At 41.0% G+C, this 23212-nt stretch overlaps 1 protein-coding gene across 1 annotated transcript in view; it reads right to left on the reverse strand.

Moving 5' to 3' along the window:
• The window catches only part of BABAM2 (BRISC and BRCA1 A complex member 2), a 127711-nt gene that overhangs the window by 65954 nt on the left and 38545 nt on the right, over window positions 1-23212 (reverse strand). The window contains exon 7 of the mRNA XM_081905417.1: window positions 14386-14495. Coding sequence (XP_081761543.1) covers window positions 14386-14495 — 110 coding nt within the window. The remainder of the gene's footprint in view (window positions 1-14385; window positions 14496-23212) is intronic.

Here is a 23212-nt window from a genome sequence, read left to right on the forward strand (position 1 = left end):
GTCAGGGATGATGGGAGTTGTAGTCCCAAAATATATGGAGGGCCACGTTTGGTCATCACTGCCTTAGATGAACTTTCTCCAAAAGGTAAGTTTACGGTAAATTCATTTATCCATGCCGTGCATGCCCGTGAAGCCCACCTAGACAGAAAAGCAACAGTGTCTAGGCGTATAGCTGACAATTTTTCATTTTTGGTGAACCTGCAAGTAACCAAGGAGCAGATTCACAATGGCATTGAGATGCTGATGCAAAAGTATCCAAAGTATGTTGACTTTAGTCTAGTCGATGAACTCTTGCACTTCCACCCATATGTCAAACAAGCTCATCCTGAAAAAGAATATTTCAGCCACCAAGATAAGTATCAAATAATATTCCAGGAGAAAATTCAGATAGCTTTTCCAAATGTGGAAACAATTTTCAGTTTGTTATTGTGTTTAATCGTTACAAACTGTTCTGGCGAAAGATCATTTTCTAGACTAATAACCTGTGCCCTCTGCCTTATTTCAAGCAGCTCACAGAGATGGGAAGAATGGCAAAGAGGCAGCAGGGATGTGGTGGCAAATAGAGTGAGCTACACAATCTTGCCATGCTTCACCTCCTAACTGACTTCTCCCATTGGACCATGACCTTTCACGTGAAAAATGTTATCCATCCCTGGCTTAAAGATTGCCACAGAGAAGAAAGAAGGAGTGGAAATTTTCCTCTATTGCTACAGACAAAGCAGATTTCCTCATGCACTTGCCCAATTCCATATCCAAGCTCATTTTTTCATTCCTACCCTGAAATTTTGGCCCTTACCATGCATCAATGTACAAGCAAATGGGTGAGTCAACAGCACCTAGAAAGCTGATAACATCAAAAAGAATGCACTGCCAAAGGTTCTCAGAATGGCTTGCACAATTCCAAAACAGCAAAACAAACAAAAAAACACCTAACGCAGCTCCATCTAGAAAAGGCAAGGATAGCATAATACAGTGGTACCTCTAGATACGAACGGGATTCGTTCCGGAGCCCCGTTCACATCTAGAGGTAAATGTAACTAGCAACGGCACGTCTGCACATGCGCATGTTGCTTTTCACCGCTTCTGCGCATGCACATGACATCATTTTGAGCATCTGCGCATGCACAAGCGGCTAAACCCGGAAGTAACGCGCTCCATTACTTCTGGGTTGCCAAGGAGCGCAACTCGAACGTGCTCAACTCAAAGCGTATTTAACCTGAGGTATGACTGTACATGCAAAAACAGTACTACAGTACACTAACTCAACAGTACACTAACTCAGGGGTAGTCAATGTGGTGTCGTTCAGATGTGGCAGGACAACCCTCATTCCTGACCATTGGTCATGATGGCTAGAGATGATGGAAGCTGGTGCCCAACAACATCTGAAGGGTAGCAGCTTGACTACTTCTGCTCTAAAAAGGCTGAAATCTTATAAGGCCTTGGAAAATAAAAGGGTGTTGATCTGGTGCCAAAAAGATATCAGATTCAGCATCAGGTGAACCTCACTAGGGAAGGCATTCAAAAGCCAGGATGACACAACTGAAAAAGGCCACCCTCTTCACTTCTGAAGGCAGTGGGACACAAAGAATTGCCTCTGAAAATTTCATGTGGGAGAAGGTGGTCAATAAGCCAGATGACTATGAAACACGTTGTGGGGAATTCATTTTTGTGACATTTTGCATCCTGATAATCAATACTGACACTTTACAAGCATCAATGGAAGGTAGAGATGGCAGTTATCCTTCCTTTCATAGAGAAAATGGTTTGGAATTGGTAAGCACATGACAGATTCCAACCTTACATATGAAGTAATTGTTAGGTAAAAAGGTTTGTGTTAGATCTGGGGAAATGTTTCTTAAAGCAATGATAGTTCAGCAACAGAACATGAAGCAGAACAGAAAGATGTATTCATATATATATATATTTAATTAGTTTTCCAATATACCCCCAATAATAGCTAAATTATAACAATAACAATTAATTCCCAAAGTATATAATTATCTAAATGCCAATCAACTTCCAATCAATACATTTTAGTTAAAGTGGCTCCCCACATGGTGGTCTGGGTGCATATCCGATATTATATCACTTAATTAATGTCAGTTACATTTCAGTTATAATAATCCCTTAGTCAACAGCTACATAATTAATCATTTCCATTCGTGATGTTACAATATAAAAATTTATAAAGCTTCAAGTGAGGAACTCAAACTATTATCTTTATTCTGCCCTGCGTGTGAAAACTATCATGTCCCTGGAGATTCCTTCTGTCCATGTATGGCGTTGTCTCTTTCACTTCCCAGCTATTGTTTTCTCCCATCGTGACTTGGGGCGGAACTGAATCTCAAAGTTTCGCAGAGGTCTTTTCTCTCCGTCCCTTGTTTCAATGTCTCGGAACAGGCAGCAGTCTGCTAGAAACCATTCTGCCTCACTAGGAAAACATGTCACAGATCTTTGCCATTTCCCCCTCAGACTAGGAAAAGGTGGGCAGTTTTTGAATGCACTGAAGATTTAATATTCCTTTCCAACTCCCAGAATCTCTGCATCGTTCTTATCACAGCCCCCAAATTCTTTTCCTTCCAGCTAGAGATTTATGGCCCAATTAAATTTTATCTTAGATTACATTCTGTCAGAAGCACACACAAATCTCGGTCTCTTTTTCCTTGTCTGTTGTTTTTAAATGGAGGTGAGGGTAATTACTCTGTCATTCCAACACAGTCATACTTGAGCTTTCCTTTCCTCTCCTTTCTTCATTTCAGATCACATGCTGTTTCCATTTTTGCTTGTTAATATCAATATTACCCCAATGCCCCTTCTTCACTTGTAAATACATTTTTTATCTTGTATTCTGGAGAGGGTTGCCGAATCATAAATATATAAAAGCAGCTTAGAATAAACAAACTGTGGCTTCTCTCTCTCCAACTGACTCTTGTGCCAAAGAAAATCTTATCTCAATTCAAACCTTTGTTCCATGTGGCTGATATATTTTACAGTATGCTGTTGCAACCCTTTTCTATCATGCAGAAAGATAATTAAAGATCCAATGAAACGGAGAACCTCTGCTTCTTAATGGTGGCATGGGAGGGCTTTTGCCAGGCAAAATGCTTTTGCACTTGGTGCCTCCCTGCCTCCCACATTCCATGTTGGAGTGAGAGCCAGGTACCAAGATGTGAGTGAAATCCATTCCCCGCTGTCCCTGGGGGGAATTTGCAAGGATGATTTACCCTCTGCCATCCTTCTTTTTTGTTTGCAGACAATTTCCCGCTGTCTTGGGGGCTGCCTCCAGGAAGGGAGGCAGGACCGGAAGCTGAAATAAGTATTCTAAAGGGGGTTTAGCATCAACTACGTGCTCTGTCCATCACTACCAGCTGCTACAGGAATACCTGACTATTCTAAGCTCTGTGTCTATTCTGCCTCCATTGCCTCCAAAGCTGTCACTCGAGGGTGTGTCATAAAGTTTGGAGGAGAGAAAAACCCACTATGACATGGGCGTAGTTATGACAACTGAGATACAATAGAAAAAACATTTACGATAACTGAACAACTGGGAAACAACTTTGATTGGTAGCATATTTAAAGAGCAATCAGGATAGTACATGAAGGTTAGTCTGAGCAAGTCACCTTGGTTAATATGTGATCTTACAAGGCCACAAGCAACTTGCAAACCAGCATCACTCTCATTCCACCCCTATCAAATATAATTACAGGGGGGAAAGAAAGCTAACCAGAAACCAATCCAAGAGATTGTTTTCAACCCAGAGAAGCAATTTATTCAATATGATATTTTTTTTTCAAATCCCCAAATTACTGTCAAGGATGGTGGGGTGGGGGGAGAATTCAAGCATAACATGGAGATAGGAAATCTTCCAAAGGGAATGGCACAGATGAATGCTTGAAGGCTATTGGGAGTTACTAGCAAACAGAACAAAGGGGCATAAACTTAGAAACTATACACAAGGCAGCCAGCCACTGGCAGAATTTTTTTGCATGCAGAACCAAACATATGGAACAAAGACTACCAAAGCAGTGCAAGGGAACAATTAGCATAAACAGTTTTGAGACTATCTTGGAAAAATTTCAAGGAAGAAAAATACTGCGGGATACATCACTTAACATAGAAGAAGGCAGGGCCCCAGACGTTTTTCTCCTGGCTTGCCTATGTCCTTAAGTGACCTGGGTTTTTGTGTTTGTGTGTGTGTGCCTTCAACCAGTAAATAGGCTATTCAAGGTCAGAACAGTACTATAGTAGCATAACTCCCTCCAGCAAGATAAGAGCTTGACATTGCTAAGCCACACAGAAGAGCAGAGCCTCTCCTCCAGAAACGCCATGTTATCTGCAAGCAGAATTGTTTTGCTCTATTTGTACAAGTTTTGTTCCCGAAAGCTCTGGTGTAACTTCATCTCTGACAAGATTTTGCTCATTTAATAGGGTTACTTTTTTATTATTATGAAAGGTGCCCCGTATTGCAACAGAACTGATCCCTGCTTTTAAGTTACATATCTATAACTGCTTTTAGGTTATATACAGATACATTCAATTTCTCACTAGAGGAAGAGCAAACATTTTATACTACACTTGACGTTAAAAGCCTTGATCATACAAGATATGATGTGGAACAGAGCTGTGTGTGCATGTAACAACCTGCACAATTAATTGGGCACCTGGTAGTCACTAGTCAAAAAAACAAAGAAATTCGCCATATCAGAACAATTTCCTTGAGCAGATCCATCGGCTACATTAGCAGGACAGACCAAACTACAAAGTGAAGTCTTTCTAAGGGAAGCTGGAACACTTCTGAAGAACGTCTCGGCAAAAACCTTTCCAGCCTCCTGATTTAGCAATAGATAGTTGTCTCCTACTAGATTCACAGGCTGGCAAACTAGGGCTCATACAAAATCAGAAATGTAAAGGGCATTGTGAAACAAAGACTGAAGTGGCAATCTCCCAAATGAGTGAGGTTTCCATGCATGTTTATTAAAAGGAAGTTAGCTGCACATGAAACTGGCCACGGTAACAGTACTGAACATTCTGAATGGCAAGATTTCACATCTGAACAGGGTTTGAACTCTCACCAAGAACAAACAAATAAATAAATAAAAATTATGTCCGCACGGCAACAAAAGGAGGCTTACAGAGAGGGAGTTAACCAGAAACCATGCCTGTCAAGAGCTTTGAACAATTAACCTTTTTGAACCTATTACAATCACTCTGAGGACAAATTCTAATTAGTTAATTTAAAACTACTGTTACTCACTTCAGTAATTAGTGCTTGGGTCTGTGTATTTTTGGTGGGCGGTGGTGCAGGGCAAAGGAACGATACGGCAACGGCTGAAGCTTTCTTTTTGGGAACAGGAAATGTGATGCCAGGGTCACACTACAACTGTGATAAGTGCACATTTAAGGGTATAAATTGGCAAATCTAAACAGGACCCCTTGGAGAAGCATTAAACTCTATGGCACTCAATAATTTCGACATACTTTTTTCCAGCAGGAGTCATGTTTTGTTCTAGCAGAGACATAATTTGTGTGGGTTGGGCAGTCTTTAGTGCTGCTTCAGTGTGATTTCCCAGCAATTCTTCACCCCCCTGAAACATTTTGCAAGTGTACCCAAAACACCAAAGCAAAGCTAATTAGCTTTTGATCTGTAAGCATACAGAGAACCTTAAAAAAAAAGCTTATTGTAACATTTACTTGAGATGAATTGAATAGCTGTTTAGACATATGGGGAACAATCAACTTCTGTCTACTAGGTTGCTAGTACTACACTGAAGTAGTCATCATACCTGACCATACTCCTAAAATCTGTGTGACTAGCTACTGCAAATGTTCTTGTCCAAGGAAACTGGGGCACCCTTCTTGCCCCAAATTGGATGCAGATCATGGGCATGCACTGAAGATGAGGTATGCCAGATATAGGTCACAAACGTATTTTACAGCTTGGGCAGTGCATCAGAGCCACAGGGCGTGTGGGTTGCAACCAGATACAGTATAGAAATGACTGGATACTTTCTTTAGCTTGAAGGTTTACAAAGGTCTTTTCCTAAATGGGAGCCCATTTAAAGTTATGCTAACTTAAGCTTTCTGCAGGCATGAGGACAGCATGGTAATGCACAGGGAAAGAACTGCAAGGACAAGTTCTACCCTGATTTGGAGAAAACCATCTTGAGGAGACTCCTCTATCAGCAGAGTCTTCCCATTCATTTAAAAACCTGCTTTAATGTGATATGCAACAGTTAAAATACATTGGAGAACCATACTTCTCAGGAGGCCACACTGTACCCTTTTATTTACAGGTTCTGACACTTCAGAACTTTCAGATCTACAGCTAACACTTTCCCCATGTTTAAGGATGCTAAAGCCTCTGAGAAGTTTACATATAACTTTTTTTTGCCATGAATTAAAACTGTAACATGGGAAGTGGAACTGAGGGAGAAAAGATGTCCTTATTCAATGTTAGGAGTCATTTCAATGTTCTGGCATAAGCCATTTTCTGACTACTTTTCTCCAAACCTCCATGTCCTTTTGCCCAATTCTGACACATCTTCTGATTCTCTACAGTGTTGGTTCTGAACCACTGGCTTAGTTGCCTTACAGCTGTGTTTGTATACCACTTACTGACCTTTGGCGCCTATGCATTTCAGTTGGCAGACATTGCCAGCATGGGATCCTCACCTTATAAACATTTTAATGAGCATTTAAGCAATATGATGTACAACTTTAAGAAATCTGATTTGTATACTAGCTGAATTATAACCAAAGCTTTTGAGAATGTATAGCAAAATGTTACGGATCACAAGTTTCTTTATAAATATTATATCTGTAAATTCTCTTGTCTGTCAGTCAAAACAAAATAAAGTGATTTTTACAGTTTTTAGTATTTTATCAGTTTAGAAACAGTGAAATTAGAATTATTCAGTCATGCACGCATGTGTGCATGGAGACAGACCCATAAGGTGTGTGTGTGTGTGTGTGTGTGTGTGTGTGTGTAGGTTTCCTGAGAAAACTAGCCCATCAGCAGAAGTTTTGTTTAGTTTTCATAGAGCAAAATTCATGTTTTAGCTTTTAGGGGCCAAGATGTTCTTTTTGGGGGTCTGGGAGGAAGGCCAGGAGGGATCTGTGTGACTCAAGATGGAATTCCAAGTTCAAAAAGTTTCCAACATTAAGGGCAATGTTACAAACACACACACACAGCCCAAAATGTATGGACTCATCTTTTTTATTTCACACAGCTTGATAATGAAATATATATATTTAAAAAACTGATGGAGAAAAAAATCAAGTCATGTATGAATCTATCTTGGAATTAAGTATTTATGGAAACATGCTGTTATATAAATGCAAGCAACCCCTAAGAAAGTAGTAATATTTAGATGCTTTCACCCAGTTATCTTTAGAGAGATGTTTGATGAGCAAGGAGAAAAACAGTGAATGTGAAAAGGAATGTGAAAAGGAGTCATTTATAGCTGATTGTAGGGTGACAGCTTATTGGAAATCTTGCCTAGTTTGCATGTATGTAGTGCATTATGAAATGTTTGACGAGAATGTTAGGAAAAAGGTCCTGTGCAAACAAACAATAGCAATGAATGCGTTGCAGCAGCTCCCTGTGTTTCAAGTAGCTGGAAATTAACAGCATCGTGGGTGGCGCTGTGGGTAAAACCTCAGCACCTAGGACTTGCCGATTGCATGGTCGGCGGTTCGAATCCCCGCGGCGGGGTGAGCTCCCGTTGTTCGGTCCCAGCTCCTGCCTACCTAGCAGTTCGAAAGCACCCTTAAGTGCAAATAGATAAATAGGTACCGCTTTATAGCGGGAAGTTAAACGGCGTTTCCGTGTGCTGCTCTGGTGCCGGTTCGCTGGAGCAGCTTCGTCACGCTGGCCACGTGACCCGGAAGTGTCTGCGGACAGCGCAGGCTCCCGGCCTCTAGAGTGAGATGAGCGCACAACCTAGAGTCTGTCAAGACTGGCCGTACAGGCAGGGGTACCTTTACCTTTAATGAAGGGTGGGCTATAATTAATATACTGGTTATCCAGACACTTTAGTTGGCTTGGATATTAACATGCTAACACAGCATATAGGTATAGGCTCTCGCCTTTATATCTCGTCCTCTATTGCAAACAATCTCAGCATATTAAAGACTAGGACACAATGCTTATGCAAATGTAAAGAGCCCAACATACATACGCCATACTTGTTCAGCTGCATGTGGTTTTTTAATGGCTGCATAATTTGTTTACAAAGTCCACTAAGCTCAACAAGGAACCAATTTTTAGAGACTTGTTCTGAGGTGAAACTAGCTGCCAAGGCTTTATTTCCCAGAGGAGCTAATATTACAAAAGCTCTAAAGGAGGCCTAAAATGCCAACAAAATGCAAAACAGGCCCACCCAGGGAGACATGTCCTTAGAAATCAGCATGCTTAGATCATGTCAGGCTCTCCATCTTTACTGCACAAATGCCAAACAAGGTCAAGGAGACTGGGTTCATAAAGCACTACAGAAACTGACTTATTTAAATTAGCAGCAGCAGCTACCTACACTGCTGAATTAGTATACATATGTGCAGCAAACCCAAAGCTCCAAATGCTTTCCCAACACTGTCTGAGAGAGACTACAGAACACACAGAAACATTTGGAGGCAGGGTCATGTGAACAACTTTGAAGTTGACTTGCTGCTACAGAGTTTAAATTCCTTCCAGCCTCCCTCATAGGACTTCCTGTGCCAGCAAATATGGTTATGGTGGGTCTTATTTAGCAAGGACACAATTCCCACTCTGGGCAGATATACACATAATTGTGAAGCATACAAAATCCTGGAGACCCCAAAGGGCTATGGCCTGTAAATCTATCACTAATACTGTGGTACCTTGGGTTACAGATGCTTCACGTTACGGACTCCGCTAACCCAGAAATAGTACCTCGGGTTAAGAACTTTGCTTCAGGATGAGAACAGAAATCGCGTGGCGGCGGCACAGCGGCAGTGGAGGCCCTATTAGCTAAAGTGGTGCTTCAGGTTAAGAACAGTTTCAGGTTAAGAACAGACCTCCAGAACGAATTAAGTTCTTAATCCGAGGTAGCACTGTACCTGACTTGACCTGCAAAAAAATTAAACCATTTGATTAAGATTTCTACTTACATTTCAGATTGTACTGTTGATTAAAATTTTGTTTTATATTTTAATAAGCCCCCTCTACCTATTTCTAAAAGTTCCTCCGTTTAGCTGTGATTTTACCAGATGGATCTCCTGATATGACACTTTTAATTATTGAAGCATACTGGAAGCCAGAGGAAGCTATAATATACTGGTAATAAAGAGAAGGCTACCAACTGGAAAGAGTTCCCCGGAGATTTATGTTCCTGAAACTGGTTCACTCTCCAAATCACTTGGAAATGAACTTCATTTGCTGCTCAAATTTGGAAACAGTTGGATAGTGTGAGTCAAACAATAAATCAGTGTTTAGCGTAATAGAAATGTAAACATGCAACTCCTGTTGCTGCTAACTGTAATACACTGTGCTTTTAAAAATGTTTTAAAGAGAGGCAGCAGGAATTTGATGTCTCTCCATTCCCAACATTGTTGCTGAATGACTTGATGCTCAAAATCCATGTTAGTCACTCAGACTCCTTCCTCCTTGCCATTGCCAAATAACAGTAATGTGGTTAATCACCATGTGTGTCCAGCACCTATTTAATAATATCAGTTTTAAGACTTGTGGTCGCTGTCTCCAAGGTACTCCTTGGACCTAACATGGGATTAAAAAAAAAAAGAGCAGGCTGCTTGTGATCTCATTAAAATTTCCCTTTCTTCTGACTTGTAAGTTGGAGAAGGAGGCCAGGGGCCACCTATTTTTAAGAACATTTTTTTTTCATCCTTCCTGATATGCATACTCATTCTCTTTGTTAAACATGCCTCCATCTTGGAAGAGGGGAGTGGGTTCTTGCTCTTTTCTGTTTCGTGACCACTTGCAGCAGCTGTATCTATAAACTGCACCCAATTATTCTGTGCAACACAGGGCTGCTGGTGCGGGAAAACATAGAAGCAGGGTTTACAGCTATTATATCTGGCACAGCTCACTAAAGTTGACCTATTATAATAATTTTGCTTGTTAAGACAGATATCAGATACATTTTCTTAATTTTGCAATAAATACCTTTTGGTTAATGTTTCAAAAATGGTGAGGCAGAGCTCTGCCTTGTGAATATGTTTATATAAAGTACACAACACGAATCTGGAAGAGTTCTAGCCACTAAAGCATACCTTTTAGATTTCTGGAGGCCTTCTAATGTTCTGACAAAATTACATGCAAGTATGAGTGTCAAGTGATCACAAATGGCAGTTTGACTTGGTAAGCCAAGGCTCCATGATGGATTAAGTCTACATTTAAACCGTTAACTTTCAGGAGGGTAAGTGTACCACAAAGTTGAACATTGCAAGTGCCTACTCATGTTTCGTGTAAGATGTTAAACATGAAGCCAAGATTTGCCAGTCCAGAAACACCTGATAAAAATTAAGTAAGCAATTATTCAAATTTAACAAAGTTTCTTGAGTAGTTTTCTCTCCTCAGAAAAAAAAATTCATATACACTTTACCTTAAAAATCCACCAATCATAAATCTAAAAGAGATGGATCAATCTTTACAATTACCCTCTTCTACACCACAAATTGGGATGCGGGTGGCCCTGCAGTCTAAACCACTGAGCCTCTTAGGCTTGCCGATCAGAAGGTCGGCGGTTCGAATCCCCCACAACAGGGTGAGCTTCCATTGCTCTGTCCCAGCTCCTGCCAGTGCAAGCATGCCAGTGCAAGCATGCCAGTGCAAGTAGATAAATAGGTACTGCTCCGGCGGGAAGGTAAACAGTGTTTCTGTGCGCTGCTCTGGTTTCAGTGTTCCATTGTGCCAGAAGCGGCTTAGTCATGCTGGCCACATGACCTGGAAAAACCACCTGAGGACAAACACCGGCTCCCTCAGCCTGTAAAGCGAGATGAGCGCCGCAACCCCAGAGTCGTCTGCAACTAGACTTAACTGTCAGGGGTCCTTTAACTTTACCTTTTTACACCACAAATTACTCCCCAAATAAAATGATAGTATAATTTAGTCAGTAGAGGTTACACCAAAGAAGGTGATAGACCATTAACTAACCTGAACATTTGTATTCCTAGCAAAATTGTCAAAGTTATACCTTTTCATGCGAGATAAACAACTGTGAAGATTACATTAGCATTGTAACAAGCACTTGCTGAAGCACTGGCCTTCCTTTTCACAAATATAGTCAGCTAGCATTAAAACAATGAAATAAACTGGGTAATTTGCTTGCATCGGAAGTCAACAAAAGATTATTTCTAGTGCTTTCTTCCTTAAAAGAATCTCGGTGACATGCATTTCACTTAACCTTTTCACATGAGACCATTATGACTTGTATTTAAAATCTTATCACCCCATTATTGCTAAAGAATGTTTGAAGGTGTCTGAACAATATATTTTCATAAAATATGTCTAAGTGCTTAACTAGATGCTAAATTTGACAGCATCTGTCATAGGGTCAAAGTAAATGTGATGGTAAATGCATATTTGCATTTAATGTGCATAGTTTTAATAATGAAAACAGCGGCTACTGGGCGTTGTATTTGATAACTATCAGGATTACAGCACGTAGAGAGGGTGAGTTTAACCCTTTCCCTCATGCTATGTATGGGCCTGGGGCCAGAGACCTATCCTCTCAATGAAAACAGCAGCTTTTGAGAAACATTCCTTATGACTGATTAAGCTCACTTATTACATTTTTACTTGTGCTGGTCTGCAGTAATGCAGATCTTAATGCACACAGAGGTGTACAGAGAAGGCGAAGTTCCTCCAAATATCTGGGGTCCAAACCACTTAGGCCTTGAATGGCTAAAACCAATACTCTGAATTGGCCTTGGAAACTCTGGTAACCAGAGCAGTCATTTGTGAGTTGGAGGTATGTTGTCCTAAGCTGCAGCCTGTCAACAATGTAGTCAGCATTCTGGACATTGTTCCAAGGTAGACTCTTAAAGGATGCCTTGCAACTAGGCTACTGGACCGTGGTAGGCAGGCACACATATTTCTCAAGCAGACAATATACCACTCAAAGTGCTTTTTGGGGGGAAGGAACATACCAGGCTACAGTGGCCACTCAAAGCTAGGTCCAGCAACACTCCCAAGCCCCAAAGCCTCCTTCAGTATGATCAGTATTAATCCTAATCAAAAATTAATCCTATCTAATTACACTTTCTTCTTTTGCAAATTACTTGGCACTGTGTCCCATAGGCGTTCACAATCCAAGTGTATGCACATTTAACATCTATAATAAAAACAAACCTATGGAGGATGTATTTGTCCAATCAGTTACCTGAGACATTTCTTTCTTTCAATATCCTACACTGTCTAGACTAAAAACAAAACAAAACAAAATCATTCCAGTAGCACCTTAGAGACCAACTAAATTTGGTATTGGTATGCATGCACATGAAAGCTCATACCAGTAACAAACTTAGTTGGTCTCTAAGGTGCTACTGGAAGGGATTTTTTAATTTTGTTTCAACTATGGCACACCAACACGGCTACCTACCTGTAACTATGTCTAGACTAGGTATTTGAAGAAGCAGGTCTTCCACCTTAGATACTGCATCCATTTAAGGACACTAAAAACTTTTAAAGCCTTTGAGGCTTTCTTTCAGGTTAACAACTTGTAACTTTCTCTTTGGAAGCCTTCATCTGTTAAGACGTAAAGCAAAACAAGAGGTTCTTCCACGGATTCTTATCTCTAAGGTAAAGTACATTTAAGCCTGAAGCTCTGAAGCAGACCTTTCAAGACTGAAGTACAAAGTGCCGGGGGGGGGGGGCGGGCTGGAAAAGGAACAGAGATGCACTCAGCTCCAAAAATGGAAGAAAAGAAAACTAATGAAGGAGGTGGATTTTCTCCTCCACTTCCAATGCTTCCATTTTAGGAGCAAAATTAGTTTATTAGCAAGTCTGCTAAATGTATTGCACAGTAACTTTCAAGTAAAATGTTCCTTCATGTGCTTGGTCAAAATAGCTTTTTAGACCACAGATTCCCAACTGCACTTTAAGAAAAGCATTCTTACAGCTTGCCTAAATGCCGCTTAATCTGGAGAAGCCTTTTTCTATTCTCATAGGGCATAGTTTAGGGGGAATGCTATTCAACAACAACATATAACAAAATTATTTGATAGCTTGATCCTATTCCCCGTTAAATACTGCATTAAAAAGGTGAGAATTAAATTTAACCGGTGCTCTGTCCATTTGCAGAATGAAGCTTGTTGCATTGCATTCCTCACTCCTGACTACACAGGTTGGAAGATTGGCTACTGACTTACTCACAATGTAATAATGACGCAGCACCAGGCATACAGAGGCTGCAGCAGGGAAACAAAAATCACTTCCTGGTTCACACCACTCTGACCCCATTCCTACAGTAGTTGAGATTCAGAGATAAAGAAACACAAAAGCTAGCACAACAGCCAAAGAGTTCCAGACGCTTCAATTTATGCCTCTCAATAAAAATATCCACTAGCTACAGCTGAAACACATTGCAAGAATCTAAGTTCAGTGCATAGGAAAACACAATGAAAGGGTTAACAAGACACCCAACCTGGGCGAAGGCATGAGTTGGGGCTGTCACTCATGCAGCTGTGACATTGCTGAATGGTAGTATTTAATTACTTTATTTCATTTTTAATAGGTGCTAGAACCATTGGTGAGTTGTGCCATTTTCTATGGTTATTCACTGCTGTTTTTTCATATCTTATTCTGTCAAAGGTGCTCCTGGGATAGTGCGCTGACTAACCAGATGACTGACATACAAGCAGGGGATAGCTCAGGCAGTAGAGCATGAGACTCTTAATCTCAGGGATGTGGGTTCGAGATCCACGTTGGGCAAAGTATTCCTGCATTGCAGTGGGTTGGACAAGATGACCCGCGCGGTTCCTTCTAACTCGACAATTCTGTGATTCTATGATCAGCCTGTCACTGGTGTTTTAAATTTTTCCCGTAATGGAAAAAAATCAGAGAAAAATCTCTGCACCTTAAATCCCCTTGGGTGGGGGGCTTGTCAATGGAATAAAGAGAGAAAAGATGGAACCTTCAACCAATACCATTTCAGGAAGCTACAACCTGCTTGCAATACTGCCAATGCTGGCTCAGCTCTAATAGTATTATATACTTAAGGATGGATCTGGCATGGGAAACTGCATGGCTTTACCACCATAGCCACTTACAATCATAATCTTGGCTTTTGTCAATTAAAAGTCAGAGAGGTTTGATGCCCCCCAAAACTTCCTGCATGAACAGCAAGAGGTATAATTAAATGTTATGAGAACAGGAATATCATATATGAGGTGCTGCACTTACTGTTCGATTCGTGGAGACAGATACAGTTTGGGGAAAACTTGAGTAGCTTCTGTATCCTCAAAGCTGACGGAAAGAAGAGCAACATCTTCCCCAGGGTCTTCATTTGCATCCTACAAACAAACATACACAAAAAGAAAACAACTTCAGACTGAAAGTAGACATAAGCTCAATAATGGGAGAAAGTCCAAGGCCTGTTCAAGAGGTTTGCAGTCTGCAAGTGCAACCCATTAAAAAAAATGTGGAGAGACAACTTGCTCAGCACTGAGGGGCACACTGGAAAACAGAACATTAGCAGGGACAAATCTGCATATTTTAGGTGCATGTGGTCGACATAAATTACATGTCATTGCTATGAACATGGCAGATGTCAAATTACTGCTAGTGGGCATGTCACAATATTCTTCTGCAGAAATTGTTGCCCTCAAAACTCAACTCAGCTCTTAATAATAATAAAATTTTTATAACTGTAACAAACAAGGAATATGGGTTGATTCTTTGCTTCATGATTTGTAATCTTGAGACATTTTGCTGCCACCATTTCAATTTGCCCTTCACAACTATGAATGCAAGATTATTTTTAAAATTAAGGAAGTGAGTTTATGGTTTTCTAGATGCCAAATTTGGCCATGTGCATGGACTATTCTGCTGGCCCTCCCAAAATTTGAAAAATGTAGTTCTCCAATTGTTTCAATCAGCTTGACTTTCTCTGTTTTTGTTTTAAAAGTTGTAAGAGGACTCGTGAGCAACCAAGCAATATCTCTTTCCAGTGTTGCTAACATCCCAGAGAATAAATATTCTGGCAAAAAGTCCCATGGCACATGCTCTGCATGCAGAATGTAATCAGGTTCGTTCACTGGTTAAAGGCTGGGAAAGGCTGAAATCCAGGAGAGTTGTGGCCCAATACTGGGCTAGATGCAGCAATGGTCTTAATTTGGGAGCAAGTCAGTTTGTTCTATTTCCATAATTCAGAAGGGTATTTGTATTGCTCCTAAATGTTTATATGTTGTTGCACACCTCCCTGAAGCTTTGTAAGATGGGGGTATATAAATACTGTGATAAATACATATACTTAATTATTTATTTGGTAAAGAGATAACAATACAACTATGTAAGCATGATGGAATCCTTTTTCTAATTATCGCAACTTGAAAGAGAAATACCCTATGGGGGGTAAACCAAGCCAGAGGTATCACAGATGACACTTGCAAGAAGAATTTGTAGCATGCCTGGACAAGAGCTGAAGGTCATGCAGGCCTGCTTATAATACTGAGTCACTTCTATATGCATGTCTGTTTTTTCACTGCCACTGTCTGCTCCCTATCTCCTGGGGGGGGACACCCCAAGACATCGGGGAGCCCGAGGCTGCATATGTGTTGTTTTGCACACTTAACTGCACTTTCTCTAGGCAGAGTGCACTTACTGAAGAAAGCAGATCTGACATTGGTAGTCGATGTCTTACTGGTTTAACCGCACTCAGAATGGACTATTGCAACACTTTCTATGCAGGGTTGCCTTCAAGGACAGTTCAGAAATGATAACTGGTACAAAAAGTGGCTTGTCGGGATGTTGAACAGGCTGTGGCAACTGGAGCACAAAGATTCTATACCAAAGGCACTGGTTACCTATTAGTATACAGGCCCAGTTTAAGTTAACGACACCCTGATGGGCTGCCTTCGCCCGTATAAATCCACTTGATCAAAGTCTCAGCTCAGTGACTGCCCACACTGAAATGACAGTTGGTAGGATCCAGGAACAGGGTCATCTCAGTGTTGGCACAACTTTTACAGAACTCCTCCCTAGTCTGATAGACTCACTCTCTCTTCTTTAAGTGTATGATCACACTACTCATTCATACTAAACCAGAGGGTGGGGGGAAGCCCAGAACAGATTTATGGGGCACTATGGTTTATACTGTGAACAAGCCGTGTGAACATACACACTGCTCAAAATTCCCTGCCACTGTTCCTAGTTCTGAAAAAGCCGCTGTTCCCAGTTTTGAAGATCACAGATTTTAAGTGGGGGGGGGATGATTAGAACATACAACTATTTTAAAAACAACAACAAACCATTTCATTCACCATAAAGCTCTCACACAATTTGTTATGCAGAGATTTTGATATTGTTTTTACTTGCATTTGTAAACTGCCTCATGTGCATATTGGAATGATGGGGGTATAAGTTTCTTTTAAAAACAAATAATTTAAATCATTTTCCCGTAATGTATAGTATGCTAAAATTCTCTTAACTGAATTTTGTGTTTTATCCATTAGGATCATTTAAACGATGCGCCAGTTCTTGTTGCTTGTAGTGATGTAGGTTTCAGGATACCTTTCACAATTTGTTTTTTTATTTGACCATGTAAGCCATTAAACAACAGAGTAACCTTTTAAAAAATAGATTCCTGGCAACTAGTGCCCAAACACATTCAAAGCACAATGCACAAACACATTGTTTTCCTGCATCCTTCTACCTACTGTAACTAAAAACTGGGAACTTACTGGAACTGAGGATTTATGGTGAGTCACAGTGCTAATAGCCAGTCCAACCAAAACATCTGCTCTACACTGTTACAACTGCTATAATTCATTTCCCCTTGTGTTTGGAGTAGAACCAAGTTGCATAGTAAGGATCTGAGAAACGAAGAAGCCTACAAAAAACAGGTATAAACTCAGGAAAGGATACCGATTTTTCAAAAGACAATATTTATGCCAACCAAGTACCCATAATTATTCGTAACTAACACCCATCAGAGAGGGTGTGTACATGTTCCCAGTTCAGCCCTTTGCACAAATCTACACAATTATCCTAACCATTTTTGCCCAGTTAGATTGAAGGACACCACCATTTGCCTGTCTGCCTGCCTGCGTCCCCCCCTCCATTATTAACATTTATAGCCTTGTGTTAATAGGCAGTATTGGAGACAGCTTCCTCATTCTGGAGATATTAGATGCTAAAAATACTGTGTTGTATGCAGTGGTTGCGTGAGAGGAAGGCAGCTTGCGCAAACAAGCTTTCCTTTCCCCTCCCCTCTCCAGAGGTTGTTTTTTCTTTGTGGTGGGGGGTGGGTGGGATCCTGAACATAGAACTGCAGTGTAAGGGGGAAACTGCCCAAAATCAGATGGAGGAACCTTGCTTGAAATGGAACTCCACTGCTCGATTTTGGGCCTTTCCTCCTTTGTACTGCAGTTCGGTGCAAGAGAAGCTTAGATAAAATAAATAGACAGGTATGAAAGATTTCTTCATGCTCCATCTTTATGACCATCTACCATCTGCCTCCTACAAAGACACACTCCTCTTTCCATCTCAGAGAAAAGAATAGCTTGCATCTCAAGTTATCCATTAAATATGCTAGCACTGAAGCTCCTCTGTACAGTGGTACCTCAGGTTAAGTACTTAATTCATTCCAGAGGTCCGTTCTTAACCTGAAACTGTTCTTAACCTGAAGCACCACTTTAGCTAATGGGGCCTCCTGCTGCTGCTGCGCCGCCGGAGCACGATTTCTGTTCTTATCCTGAAGTAAAGTTCTTAACCTGAAGCACTATTTCTGGGTTAGCAGAGTCTGTAACCCGAAGCGTATGTAATCCAAGGTACCACTGTATTGTATGAATAAAGATATAGCTAGCCGGACAATACTAGAAGCTTTTAATCATAGTAGCTATCTTAAGCAGTTGAGGGGAGGATTTTTCAGCAAAGGTACTCTACTGGGCATGGCGGGCAGACAGATGCTTCACTAGGGCTCCAGGAGAGAGCAGAAAAGTGAATGCCAACCACACAAGAAGGACTGAAAAATCAATGTTTAGATGCAAACTTGTTGGAGAGCAGCAGTCCATCCTTGTCTAAAAAACAAGCTTCAAGTTTACTGACCAATGGAAATGGGAGAGTGGCTATCTCCAAGGATGAATTACACAGTGGTGCCACAACATAGTTAACGTACAGAACTCAAATACCTCTGCTGAAATATGGATGTGTATTACAGTGGTACCTTGGTTCTTGAACTTCATCTGTTCCAGGAGTCTGTTTGACTCCCGAAACTGTTCGAAAACCAAGGCGCAGCTTCTGATTGGCTGCAGGAGCTTCCGGTGCTCAAGTGGAAGCTGCGTCAGACATTCAGCTTCCGAAAAACGTTTGCAAACCAGAACACTTACTTCCAGGTTTGTGGTGTTTGGGAGACAATTTGTTTGACAACTAAGCCATTCGAGAACCAAGGTACCACTGTATGTCATACTCCCACTCTAGAAGTTGCCTGTTGAACTGCAGGCTGCATGAAACACAAAAAAACACCCCTATACATAGTTTAAAACAATGGCACATACACACAGATATCACTATTCACCTCCTCAACTCTAAAGAAGTGGTGCTTTTGAAAAATATCAGTGCTTCAGTGTCTCATGCTTTCCGTGCAATACATGATCTGCTTCTTTGGAAGGTATTTTGGCTGCATGCGGCACTTGAGCCATGTCTTGGACCCACCCTGCTACAGAGTAACTATACATTCGATCGGATCCAATAGCTTATTTTGGAATTTTCAAAAGCAAAACCATCACAACCATTCCACCAGCTCTTGCTTGCAAACCTTATGGCAGCACCTCAGAAATTCACAACCTGGAGGTGCTCAGGCAAGAGTGCCATTTCTCTCACACAGAAATACTTTTGAATACTCTTCCTTGAGTCCAAGTTATTTTGCTCAGTCCCTGATGACGAAAGATCCAACCAAGAAAAGAGAAAGACTGTAATGAATTCCCACCCCCTGCCCACAAAACATATTCTCTGCAGCTAAATGGCTCAGATCAAATCATGCCCAAACAGCAGATAAAGCACTTGCTGAGATTGTGAAAACTCCTTACAGTGGTGCCCCGCAAGACGAATGCCTCGCAAGACGAAAAACCCGCTAGACGAAAGGGTTTTCCGTTTTGGAGGCGCTTCGCAAAACGAATTCCCCTATGGGGTTGCTTCGCAAGACGAAAAAAATCTTGCATCCCCCCGCGGGTTTTTTCCGCTTTTTTCGCCCTTTTCTTAAGCCGCTAAGCCGCTTATCAGCTGTTCCGCTGATAAGCCGCTTAACAGCTGATCGCTGGAAGCCGCTTGACAGCTGTAGCGCTAATCCACTAAGCTGTCAATGGGCTTGCTTCGCAAGACAAAAAAACCACTAGACGAAGAGAATCGCGAAACGAATTCTTTTCGTCTAGCGAGGCACCACTGTACTTGCTTACATACTGGAAAGGTTTTCTAACCACATGGATCTGCACAGCAAAGTTATTTTGTTTCAATTTTACAGCTTTCTGGGGTAAAAACCACCATAATGAATAAAACTGATTGATAAAAGCAGTAAAGAGAGTACACTGCTCCTTTCCAAGTTAAGTGGTTGCTTTTAGAATATGTACTGAACAGCGACAACAACTTCACTGTGAGGGAATAAGAGTGGCTTCACCAGCTCTCCCTCCATCTCAGGCAGCTTTCATACTCAATGCAAGAGCCTAGCTCTCACTACTAAGTCAGGAGAGAGTTAAGAATGCCATGAGTACACCTTACTTTCTACTTACCAGCACTTGGGTGGGGATCATTTCTACTGAGTCTGTTATCAGCTGCCCCAGGCCTCCTCTAACCTCAAGAAATGCAAGACTCACACCTCTGGAATTCCCTCAGCTGCTGTTCCCCACCTTGGATATGATGCTATTGAAGTACAGTAAGTACTATTTAGTAAATATCCACTTTCCACAACTTGTAGTCTGCTGCTTATTATACAGCCTTGGATGGATGAAACAAGAGGGTTTCTTTTGACCTAGACCAGGGGTCAGCAAACTTTTTCAGCAGGGAGCTGGCCCACCGTCCCTGGGCTGGACTATATTTTGGGGGTGTGGAATGAACGAATTCCTATGCCCCTCGAATAACCCAGAGATGCATTTTAAATAAAAGGACACATTTTACTCATGTAAAAACATGCTGATTCCCAGACTGTCCGCGGGCCTAGGTTGCCTACCCCTGACCCAGAGTATTTCCAGCCATATATCTGGTACAACATTAACCAAGAGAGGGTCCAAGACAGGGAGGAAGGATCATGTCAGATGACTGAGGTATTTCCAACAGAAGATACCCAGTGGGGAACATGGCCAGTTTTGTACCTTGTGCTGCAGATCCATCAGGTGTCAGACAGATAAACAACTATTTGACTTTTAGAAGACATCTGAAGGCAGCTCTGTTCAGGGAAGTTCTTAATGGTTGGTGTTTGACTGTGTTTTTAACACTTGGTTGGGAGCCACCCAGGGTGGCTGGGGAAACCCAGTCAGATGGGTGGCATATAATTATTATCATCACCACCATCATCATCCAGAATTTTCAGCTCAGCCACGAAGTTGGTAAGGCAGCAGGACTGGCAAAGGTCATTCTGGATTTGGCATTGTGAATTTCTAACATATTGGGGGTGGGGACTTCAATATTTATGACAAATGCTCCCTTATCTGGGTCTCAACAAAGGACTTCATGGTCACTATTACCACCATAAAATGGAAACCAATATTCAAAGCTGAACCCGTATCATCTCATCTTAAACTGAGATTGTTGGCTTTCAGATTACACAAACTGGGCACAACCCAAGTTTCCTACTTCCCTCTTGAAAGGAATGGAAGCTGCACATGAGTTTTGCTCAGGAGAGCTTCTTGATTATGCCCATTATTCCCATTTCGTATGAACACACTGCATTATTTCGCTAAGCCTGAAAGACAGGAAGAGCTATAAATCTAAACACATACTTGGCTACATTAGATATAATCTACTGGGAAAACTACTGTCCTTTCAATAAACAGGACTCCAAAGTATTTTTTAAAGGAACATACAGTTTCACCAGATTATGTCAAAACAATATTTTAGAAAGTGACACATTGAGTTACTGTAACCATTCCGATATTGTCAAACAAAGAGTAGAAACCCCCAAACTGATTGCAGTCTAGCTAAAGGATATTTCTACCCTTATCAACAATACTGCTGTGTGAACACCCTGCTCAGGCTCCTTCAATTCCCATCCCCTAACCATATACACTGCATGAATACTATGAACGTCTCAAGATTGAGGTGACCCAATTGAGTTCCTATGTCTTTCCTGTCCTCAATAGAACAATCATAGTTATGCCCAAAAACAAACACAGGAAGCCAAAGCAACAATGAAAAATAGTGCATCAGTTTCAAGTTCATCCATGCGGGTGGTTTCTTTGCATCATGCAATGCACACTAAAGGCATCTTTTGTTTTCATGAAGTGCAGTAAGAATGAGTTAACATTACAGTCATGTGCCTATGTTTGGCCAGCAGGTAAAACACTCAAAGCATATTTTAGCTACATGACAAGTCTCTAAACCTATACCAAACAGTTTCGAATAAACCTTGCAGTATTATTTTGCTAAGTGGTGACAGTGTACTTGAGCTATTCAAGACATAAAGGAAAAGATGAACTCTTGCCTGAGGAGCCTGACATCTTAATGTGAAAAGATAAGAACTGACAACATACTAAGGAATCTTGAGAATGTTATAACACAGGGCTTGATCTTGTGAAGTACAAGTAATAAACACTACTATTTAGTATTAAATTTGACATCTAATCTGCAGAAGTTAAGACACATTCTGTGTATGCTCTGTTTGCTTTAAGATCATTCAATGGCACATCATAATGCTATTTATATTACCAGGATTGATTTTTGGACAGCATTTTCTTTCATTGTATTTAAAATGTGCATCCTGCATCAAAATGCATTTATTTTTCATTTCAGCTGCCCAATCTGGCACTTTTAAAAAAGCAATGCCCCTTTCAGGTGTGATCACAAGCCCAGATATTCTGGATACCTTTCTTAATATGATCAACCCTTGTTGTATACCTACCTGGGAGGTAAAAGGACATCTTGTTCCCATAAACTATCTTAGGGTGATGCAAACATGGTATGAGTTAGTGTGTTCTATGCCAAACTGTGCCCAACCTAGAAGGCTACCTATATTTGGTAACAAACCCTAGAAATAAGCAACTAGTCCTGCCTGGCAAGGAGGACTATTCTTGACAGGCTAAAATATGAGTTTGCCAGTAGCAAGTATGTGAGCACATCTGCAAAAGCTTTGCTCTTCATATTGCCTATTCTTTCTCTTTCTGTCTCTTCCTTCAAAACTCTTTCCGCTATCTTAAACTCTTCAGCTCATCTATTTTTATTTTATTATTTAAAATACTTATAGGCCACCTTCATGACTAAAACTCACTCGTTGAGGCTAACTGATAAAAAATAAATTTATGTTCCATTTGTTGCAAATTTCATCTTGCTCCACCACACTTCTCTGAACATTGGCTCCCTGTTTCTTCTCACATTTGTGAACTTCTACAAGCTTTCAAATGTCTTCATTCCCTTCCTTATCTACCTGCTCTTCACAATTCCCACGCACCTGGCGCTGCTTGTTTCCCCTTCTTGCTGCTCTCTACTATTGAGATGGATGTTAGGAGGCATGTTCCAAAGAGAAGAGGCAAGTTTAACTTTCTCTTTCTCGAATAGAACTTGCACCTTTTCAGTTTCCACAACTCTTCCGCTCCATATCTCATTTTATTAAGGTTGTAGGATGGAAGACAGGGTTCACTCCCCAGTTTTATATACAGCAGACGAATATTGCAATAATCTCAAGGACAAAAACAATTTGACAACCTGTATCCTTTGGTCACTTCAATGAGCACAGATGTGGCAAGGACCTTCACCACTCCAAAATGTCCCCTTGCCTTGGGTGAGCTGAATGGCATATAACAGTTCTACATAATTATGCTGATAACTCCTTCGCTAGCTCAGAAGTTTGATTGTAGCTCAGGTTCAA

Source organism: Podarcis melisellensis (assembly GCF_964234715.1).
Source record: "Podarcis melisellensis genome assembly, chromosome: 3".
NCBI classification, from domain to species: domain Eukaryota; kingdom Metazoa; phylum Chordata; class Lepidosauria; order Squamata; family Lacertidae; genus Podarcis; species Podarcis melisellensis.